At 38.8% G+C, this 9976-nt stretch overlaps 1 protein-coding gene across 3 annotated transcripts in view; it reads right to left on the reverse strand.

Annotated features, from left to right (window-relative positions):
• Window positions 1–2122: 2122 nt before the first annotated feature.
• The window catches only part of GPRC6A (G protein-coupled receptor, class C, group 6, member A), a 30637-nt gene continuing 22783 nt past the window's right edge, over window positions 2123–9976 (reverse strand). For all 3 annotated transcript variants that reach the window (XM_011935070.1, XM_011935069.1, XM_011935068.1), the window contains 2 exons: window positions 5772–5895; window positions 2123–3294 (listed from right to left, as the gene is read on the reverse strand). In XM_011935070.1, coding sequence (XP_011790460.1) covers window positions 2180–3294; window positions 5772–5895 — 1239 coding nt within the window. In that variant the 3' untranslated portion in view covers window positions 2123–2179. The remainder of the gene's footprint in view (window positions 3295–5771; window positions 5896–9976) is intronic.

Raw genomic sequence — 9976 nt, forward strand, 5'->3', positions numbered from 1 at the left:
ATAAAGATCTGGATTAAGGAAGTGATGACAGGGATACAGATTATGGCAAGGTTTTGAGAAAATGTAGGTGTTAGAAAATAAATACAGGTGATGAATTAAAGGTGTAGGACAGTGAAGCAGGCAGCAGAGTCAAGGATGCATCCCACGGGCTCAACTAACCCAAAGGTGGTACTATTACATGCTGAGAAATGAAAAACAGGAGGAGGAGGAGTAAGGAGAAGGAAAATATGGGTTAAATTTTATGAGTATTGACTTTGAAGTGTGAGGGGGGACAAGCAGCCGGGTTGGTTGGAGAGTGATCTGGGCCAGAGATATGGTCTGGGGAGTCATTTGGGTCAAAGTTAAGACATAGAGCTGGGTAATATTGTAGCAAGAGAGTGTGTTATAGGAAAACAGATGTAGATTGAGGATGAAACTCTGGGAAATACTCACATTTAATAGTCAAGTAGAAGAAGACAAATCTGCCAAGGAGATTAAAATGCAATGGCCCAGGTATCAGAGTAGAACCAGAAGAACCTTTGAATCAGACTTAAGAGTTTGACTCATAGAAGGCTTTATAAATTACAGAGGGAAGCAAGAAGGGGAATTTCAGTGAGGAAGAGTTAAATCAGAAATATAATTAAGATTCAAGGGAGATAAGCACTTAAAAATAATCACCAAGTTGAGAGATAAAGAGTAACAGGTAAACTTTCCATGAACTATTTGATCAGAGGTGAACTAGAAGCCAGATTTTCAATGAACTGAGAACTAATAGGTCACAAATCAATAATGATAATCTTCCTCTAAACAATCTATTGTGAGATGGAGGAAGAAAGAGGGTGACAGTTAAAGAAAAAGTAAAGATTGGGCACCGTGTTATTTTGTGTATTTATGGTTTATACAGATGGGAGCAATGTGAACATGGCATCCAAATCCTTATCACCAGCCCTGACCACCATACCCTGAGCTCATGGTATTTTGTTTATGTGAATATTCGAAACATCTTAAAATTCTTCCAGGCATCTCAAATTCAACATTCCATCTTCTACTCTAAGTTACTTCTTCTTCCTATATTACATACCACCTTTCAATTAAACAGACTAGAAGCCTATAACTCATGCTTCACCAACCACTTCAAATAAATTACCACATTCTATATAGCTTGAATTCACATACATATCCTCTTTTCTATTCCCTGGTACAGATCCTAATCCTCTCTTAACTAGACTCCATCATCCATCTTGTATCAGAGTGATCATTCTGGGGACTTTGAGCTACTTGTCCCTTCTGTGCCAGACACTTTAATGGCTACCCACTGCCCACAGGACAAAGACCCATGCTCCTTAGCAAGAAACTCCAATGGGTAGAATTCTCTCATGACCTAAGCTCTACATACCAAAGAGGGCTCCTCTCCAGTAATACCAAAAAGATGGTAGTTCCCTGAACGCACCTTCTTGTCACACTTTCTGTTGTTGCTCCCACTTTCCTCTTTTATCTAGAATACCTTTCTGTGCTTTCTGTAATTAGCTAACTCCTACTCATCTTTCAGGGTTTCACCTAAACATCATACTCTTTATTTAAAGTCTTCTCTTAAGCCCTCCCATCCTCTCCCAGTGTAGTTGAGTGCCATTTCTCTATACTACTGTAATGCTCTGTATACATTATAATCATAGACTTCCTCACACTAATTGAAGATGTCGATATGTGCCTGTTTCTTCTTGGATTTTGAGCTCCTTGAGATCAGCAATGACACCTTGCTGCTTTTGTACCTTGTTATTTAGCATATCACCTGGTTCATAGTAATTGCTCAAATGCTTGTTCAACTACACTGAACAGTGGAAGAAAAGTAAAAATGCTCAACAGAGGAGAATCCAAAGAGATTTGAAAAGAAGTGGTTGGGAATGGAGTAAGGATGACACGTTATAGGACAACTTTGAATAGAAGAGAAGTCTTGAACGATGTGCCTAAGAGGAAGCAGGTAAAGATGGAGACCGATGAAAGAGGTAGGAAATGAAGGGAGTTTCAGGCTGAAGGCTCAATTCAATAGGTGAATGAACAGAGTGACTGTTCAACTAAAACTTGGTAAAGATGGTGGCAAGGAAATATATATGACATATTTGCTGGGAAAGTAAATGCATATCTTAGATGCAAAGACCCTGGAAACATTTTATTCTGGAATGTGGCATCTCCTAAGGCTTATTCATATACTTGAAATTCTTTTTCGAGGCAAAGTTTTAGATACACTTGTGGTATTTTCTCTGCATGTGTGTGCAAATGCTTGTGCCTGAAGATCTTTGCTTTTCTGCCAGGTTGCAGACTTGCCACTAGAGCTGAGATTGGTCATTGTGACACTGCCGTTCATGGAGTCCAGTGAAGCATGACTCACGGCAATGCTGCTCACGCTATGGGAAGAATAACTGTAGATCATCTTGAGGAAGGCAGACTTTGTGTTAATATCTTGCTTACAAATAATAACATAGCATTTGGGGAAGAACGTGCAACACAGGATTCCATAGTTAGATATTAATATGACAATAATCTCCACAGCTGGTACATATTTGCCAAATGTGGTAGCATAGATAGGGATGAATGTGATCCAAGCTATGAAGTAAATGAGCATACCAAATGTTATGAATTTGGCTTCATTGTAATTCTCAGGTAATTTCCTGCCTTTGAAAGCAAATATGAAGCAAATGAAGGCCAGGATGGCAATGTAGCCCAGCATGGTGCCAAATGCAAGTATGGATCCCTCCTCACACTCCAGGATGATGACTCTGGGCAAGGAGACATTCACCTCTACAGAAGGTGCTGCAAAGATTAGCCAGAGTGTGCAAATGACAACCTGGATGCCCGTGCAAGTGAAGATAATAAGGATTGGTTTATAGAAGAACTTCAGAAATTTCTGTAATTTGGGATCAAAGCTGAAGGCTAGCAAAATTTTCAGGGACTTCGTCAAAATGCAGGAGATGCAGAGAGTAAAGCTCACTCCAAACAGTGTCTGCCTGGTTTTACATGTGAAGTCTTGTGGTTCTCCAATGAAAAAGCTCGTGCTGGCAAAATTGAGGAAATGACAGAGAAGGATCACATAGCAAATTCTTAATCCCCCGGATGATTTCACAACAGGTGTGTTCAGGTTTCTTGTAAATATTATGCCAACAACCAGAACAAACATGATTCCCAGTAGGGAGAGGATCAAGAGCAGGATGGCCAAGGAGTCATTCCAGTTGAGATATTCCACTTCCTTTTCAAAGCACACAGTGCTCCTAACAGGGGCCCAGTGAGTTTCGTTGTTGCATAAAAGGCAGTGAGGCATATCTGAAAGACAGAGGAGACGCAGTTACATTGTCAACATTTAAACTAGGTGATAGTCCACAATATTACAAATGAGATTCGCCTTCTGTAATAGTTCTGACTAGAGAACAGATATAGATGATTGTTACATTGGTTACTTATTAAAATAAAGCATGCTCAAACTTAAAGAAAGTGAGAGAGAAAGGGTAAAATTGAGGAGAAAGGTAAAGAAAGAGAAATAAGAGAAAGAAAAAAAAGCCAGCTGGATTGTGAATGTTTAGGAGACAAATATACTCAGAATACATGCTAGCTTCTTATGCATTTGCTATTATAGATGACGGTTCCAGCACTCTTAAGAATAAGGCTTTGGAATCAGACATAGCTTCTCTTATCTCTTCCACTTACAATTCCTGTAAACTTGAACAAAGTAACAGAACTTTCTGAGCCTGTTTCAGAATCTCCCATATTTCAAAAAATAATAAAGTGAAAAGACTCTGCCTTGTTGGGATGCCGTACTCAATGAGATAATAAATGTAAAATGCTTCACACAGACCATTACACATAGTACGCCCTCAATGTATGGGAGCTGCTATTGTGAATAAGGGTGCAATTCTTTTAAAAGCAGAGACAATATGGCTAGGTTACTCTAAAAGCTTGAAGTCTCTTTCTAAAAGTGAGATAATGCAAAATTGCAGTCAATGGCAATTGATGAAGAATTAAAATTTATTTTTTCTCCAAGTAGTGGGTAAATTGGAGCCTCTTGTACTGGAAGTGATAACTTTGAAAAGTATTCATGCTGATTCTGGCTGCAGAGCAGCACAAACAGTCGACATTAGAGTTGTGTCTCTAGAAGTGATATTACATTTGCTCCCCATTCCAGCCACCCAAAGTTGGTGAGTCCCAGCTGCAACCAAAGGGCCTCTGTCAGGGCATTCATCTGATTACACCCCACAGTGCCTGTACAACTCTTGAAAATCTTGTGTTCTCTTCTTTATTAACCTCAAAGTAAGGTTGTATTTCTGCTTATAAACTTCATGACCCTTCCAGCCTCCTCCTCTTTCTGAACTCTATTCCTCTAAAAATACCTGTTCTATTCTGTTTGCCCCATAACCACAGTTGCTAGTGTCTGTCATTTCATTCGTCCAGTAGACATTTACTGGCCTCATCTAGGTATGAGAGCTGTGTGTTAGAGACATAGAAAGGAACAGCAGATGGTATCCGTTTAAGCTTTTCTAACTCCTAGCTTATCCTCCAAGTTGTCTTCAGTCTTCTACATTTCTGCATTTGTTCTTGGAAGCGACTTACCCTGGTTACCAAAAGAAAACCCAGATACGGTCTTTAAAGAGTCCCGTACATCTTTATGGAAAATAAATGTTACATACTCCTTGGTGTTTTTATTTCTCTCACTTGGAAGATAGTTGTTAGTTACCATGTTGCCTGAAAAACTCCCTCCCTAATTATCTAATTTTTAGGCGGTGGTATAGCATTTTTATTTATTGATCATTTAAATGCTCACTTCCACTAATATAAACATTATTAAACATACCAAGGAATGGGAAAATTCTAAATGTGAGATAATAAAATGCCGATACATATAAAGTTCTGATGCTCTCAGGTTGGAATAAATGGTATTTTTTTGTGACACAATAACAGAACATGAATCTTGGAATATTTCCATTGGTATACTTTTCTCCTTCAAGCCAATAAGCAAAAAGAATAGGTATCTGGGGACTATTCCAGTTCTGGAGTTCTCAGCTTTTCTATAAGATGAATGGGAATGCTCTAACAAACAAGGAAATCTGATGCTTTTAAATTAGGCTTAACTCCAGGGAAAGTGCTCATAGTTTCTTTTTAGGCTCCTAAGGCTGCTGACCTCACTCTGGTACTTTAATCTGTGTATTTTGCTTTCATCTTGTGAAATTTTTAAAGATAGGGTTGGCAAACAGTTACCAGCATCTCATCCCTGTCAATAGTTGGTCCCTTGTCTCACAGAAGAAGTTGCTTTCAGGTTTAACTTTTGCTTCTTGGAAGAAATAATAAGATCGCCAGGATGTGCACACCTGTTTCTCAACTCCAGGTGCCTCTGGGTTTCTATTATGTTTAGTTAATTCAACGTTTACTTATTTGTATTTTTTTGTACCTCAGTTACAAGCCAAGCACATCTGTATAGGGAAACATGGACAAAATTGACGGAGAAGTTGCATCACTTTAAGAGTTGCATACTTTAGAAAATATGAGTGAAGGGATGACATTTTCCCTTGGAAGTAAAGTAACTTTTACATCTCTATTGTTTATTGGCTGTGCACCTGTTGACACAATAGAGCAAATTGCAAGATAAAATGAAACTTCACTGGAATTTAATTTCACAGGAGCCTGGGAAGCTTTTTAAATTTTTTCAAATGAAAAAACAAACCAAAATCAAATTCATGCAAAAAAAAAAAAAAAAACCTAAGAGGAATGATTCAGATGTATCACTGTCCATGTGGAGTGACTGTAATTACCGGTCTGATTACTGTAGTGATTTTCAGGACAGTTCTCACATTCATAGCAACAGATGTGTTGACTTCTTGTAGTTTTCTTCATTTGCCCAGGACTGCATTCCTTGGAGCATTTAGATTGAATTTTCTATATTAAAAGTGAAAAAAAAAATCACAAGTAAATTTGTAAAAAGAATTATCCTAATCAATTATCCTAGGCTTAATTTAAGATATATTTAAGATATATTCACTAAATACTATTTTGGTCTGTTTTCATAGGATTATAGAATCTTTTTGCCATCTTGGGAAATGTAAACAAGCTTTTAAGATGGAGAAGCTGCTTTAAGAAGAACACAGTTTTTGTCACATTAAAAACTTCTGTAAGCAAATTATGAAAATTAGCCCTTTCAGAAAGTCCCTAGTAGAGGGAGAAATGTGTAATGCTAGAACTAAAGAAAACAATGATGGTTTGGGAAGTTTCAATCCCATGTTGAATGAGGGGTTCCACTAGATAAGAAAATAGCAAATGGCTAGATTTTTGTATTCTTTAAAAGAAAGTTCTTATCATACTGGCAAGGAGCATGTCCCGTGTAACTCTAAAATAAAAAAAAATTGAGTTTAAAATAAAATTTAAAACTTAATACTCTAATATTAGAATATTAGATTTAAAAGACAGCCCTGAACATATAATATTTAAATAATCTTGAGAATTCAAGTTATAATTTGCATGTCACAATTTGAATCACATGCAGTGTTCTACTACTATGGAACCCTAGCTAGAAATTCTTTGCATTTCAGCTATGTTATTATACTCTATTCATAGTCCCTTTTTCATGGCATATCTTGTGAGAGAAATCTGCTTTGTCTTGTCACTTTTACCGTTGGAGCAGGGCAGAATGGTTAAATGAGTCTTTCTCAAGATTCTCTTATCCATTATTTCCTACTCTGGAACACAATTGAAGTACTAAGCTAACCAGTCTTTCTCTGGAAGATACAAATGATCTGTCTGAGATAGAAAAGAAAAGATTCAGCAGACCCTGGGTCTGCAAGCACTGGTTTTCTTCTTCTCTCCACTTATTGCTGACCTGAGTTTTCAGCAGGTAGTATATATGCCTTGAGAATTCCCCAGGGTAAACTTTTGAAGTATCCACTCTCCTGGAGGGTGCTCAGGGGACATGAAAGGATTTAACTACGAGATAAAGCCAGACATTGTTAGGGTCCCTTCTCTCCCTCCGCATCAAGAGCAAAGACAGTCTAAAATCTTGTACTGATGACTTTAGGCTTCAATTGATTTAGGATTATCTGATGTTTTGTACTATGAGTTCTTGTGACTTACCAGAAATGTCAATACCCCAACTAGCCTACAAATTGACAAATCCAGAAATCTGACCTAAATGATTTCAGATATTGTTGGTTTTTAGTGTATCCTTGAAATAATTATAGGTGTCTCCATCAGAAAGGAAGACTTGTCTCTCTGTTCGTAGTGGTCAGCCCCTTCCATTTAGTCACTAAGAGCCTCACATAATTACCTGTCATTCTATCACCTTCTCTTCATTAAATGAATTCCCTACAGAGTCTGGAGATAAGTATTGATAGCAATTAACAGTGTTTCTTGCAAAAATAATAGCCATCTCTGTATTCAAAAAGAAAATGAGTCAGAGCATGTTTTAAAAGTTTCAGTGTGAGTTACGGTGTTTAGCAGAGTGCTGGGTTCATAATGTAGTTGTGAGGATAATGGTAAGAAAAATGAAGATGATGACAGCGAAAGTTTGAGAACACAGAAGAATGGCTACATTTCTGTCTTTCAAGGAAAAAGTGTCTTGCTTTACTAAAACTTTTACAGCCAAGGGAAATCAGATTAAGGAAAATGGTTGACAGCATTACTATGTGCATTCTTTCATTCACCAAGCATTGGTTGAGTGCCTATCTATGTTAGGCACTGTTCTAATTGTTGAAGCCACAGCGGGGAATGAAACACAAATATTTAGCTCATAGAACTTAAGTTCTAGTTGACAAGGGTGACAGAGTTAAAATAAGCAAAATGTACAGAATGACAGAAAGTTATAAGTGCTAAGGAGAAAAATAAGGATAGGACAGTGAATAAGAACTACTAGGTTGGTGTTGCAATTTTTTAATAAGGTGTCCAGAGAAGGCCTCACTGAGGTGGTGACGTTTTAGAAAAGACAGAAAGAAATAAGAAAATTAACCACATGAACATCAGAGAAAATTATTATAGGCAAAGGAAATAGCAGGGGCAAAGTGCTTGGGCTATGAGAAGGGAAGACATGTATGGAAGACCAAAAAGCCTGTGGGGACTGCAGGAGGCCGATACAGTAAGGGGAGGGTGGGAGATAAGGTGAGGGTGGTACTGGGGGTAGATTGTGTAGAATTTTTAAAGACACAGGCTTTTACGCTCAGAGAAATAGGATGCCATCAAAGGATTCTGAGCAGAGCACTATGTTTTACAGGACCACTTGTATCTCTGTTTTGAAAACAGACTGAAGGGGGCCGGCGCGGTGGCTTACACCTGTAATTCCAGCACTTCAGGAGGCCAAGGCAGGCAGATCACGAGGTAAGGAGTTCAAGACTAGCCTGGCCAACATGGTTAAACCCCGTCTCTGTTAAAAATACAAAAATTAGCCAGGCATGGTGGCGCACACCTGTAATCCCAGGTACTCAGGAGGCTGAGGCCAGAGAATTGCTTGAACCTAGGAGTCAGAAGTTGCAGTGAGCTGAGATCATGCCACTGCATACCAGCCTGGAAGACAGAGCAAGAATCCATCTCGGAAAAAAAAAAAAAAAAAAAAGAGGAAATAGACCGAAGGGTTAAGAGAGGAGGCAGAAAACCTTCTGCAATAATCTGGGTGAGAAGTGATTGCAACAGCACTGGAGGAGGTAGTAAAAAGTGGTCAGGTTCTGTACACATTTTGAAAGTAAAACTCATTGGTTATGGAGTGTGACTGAAAGAGAGGCGACAAGAATCCCAGCAGATTTTCTCATGAGCAACTAGGGGAAGGGGGTTGCTGTTTATTGAGAGGCGAGTAGGTTGGGAGAGAATATCAGCTCTGTTCTACACGTCCAGGTAGAGAGGTCAATTAGGCAGTTGTATATTTATTTGGGTTAGAAGTCAGAAGATAAAAATCTAGTAGTCATCAGTCTCCCATATAATGATATCATTTAAAGCCCCAAACCTGGAAGAGATCACTAAGGAAAGGGGTAGACAAAAAGAGGAGCAGTTCTGAGCCCTGGGCACCTGAATGATTAGAGGTAGTGAGAATGATGAGGAACTAGCAAAGGAGACAGAGAATTAGTGGCCAGATACACAGGAAGAAAATCAAGGGAATGTAGTGTGATGGAAGCAAACAAGGAAAAGATGTCATTGAGCGTAGAATAATTAGCTGGTAAGTGATATGTATGATGATATTCGGCTTTATTAACTTTGGTGAGCTAGACAGAAACAATTTCGATAGATTGAAGAGAATTCAAAAGAGTATGGGAGGAGAGAAATTGGGGCCATTAAATGCATTCAACTGTTTCAGGGAGTTTTACTGAAGAGAAATAGAGTATACAAAGAAAAACTTGGGGGAACAACAGAGGTTCTTTGTTTGTTGAGATGAGAGAAATAATGACCTATTTATTTCATTAAGTGGATAATATGGAAGAAGGAATGATTGAGAATAAAGAAGAGAGAGTAAAATTTAATGTAATGTCTTTGAATAAGTGAAAGAGGTTGGAACCCAGAGGTGAAGTGGAGAAGCTGACCTTGGCTAGAAGCACAGACAGTCCGTCTATAGTGCCAGATGGAAGGCAGGGGTACTGGCCTTCTGTACCCCTGATGTGGTGGCAGGGGCCACTGGAATTCTCTTCTGATGTTTCAGTTTTGTTAGAACAGAAAATAGAGTTAACTGAAGTGAGAACAGGAAAGATGTACTGATCTCAGAGGATACAAGAGAAGGCATAAAATAGCCATCTAGGAAAGTGAGTGAGTTCAAGAACTAGGGCAATAATCTGATTGCCCTACAGCATTAAGAGCCCACTAGAGATCACGAATTTAAAATGAGACTAGTCAGCAACCTCCCCTCCCCTCCCTCCCTCCCTATCTCTCTTCTATTCTTCTCTTTTCTCGTCTTCTCTCTTTTCTTTTCCTTCCCTTCCCTTCCCTTCCCTTCCTTTCCCTTCTCTTCCCTTCCCTTCCCCTCCCTTCCCCTCCCTTCCCCTCCCCTCCCCCC

This window comes from Colobus angolensis, unplaced genomic scaffold, assembly GCF_000951035.1.
Source record: "Colobus angolensis palliatus isolate OR3802 unplaced genomic scaffold, Cang.pa_1.0 Scaffold14, whole genome shotgun sequence".
Taxonomy (NCBI): Eukaryota; Metazoa; Chordata; class Mammalia; order Primates; family Cercopithecidae; genus Colobus; species Colobus angolensis.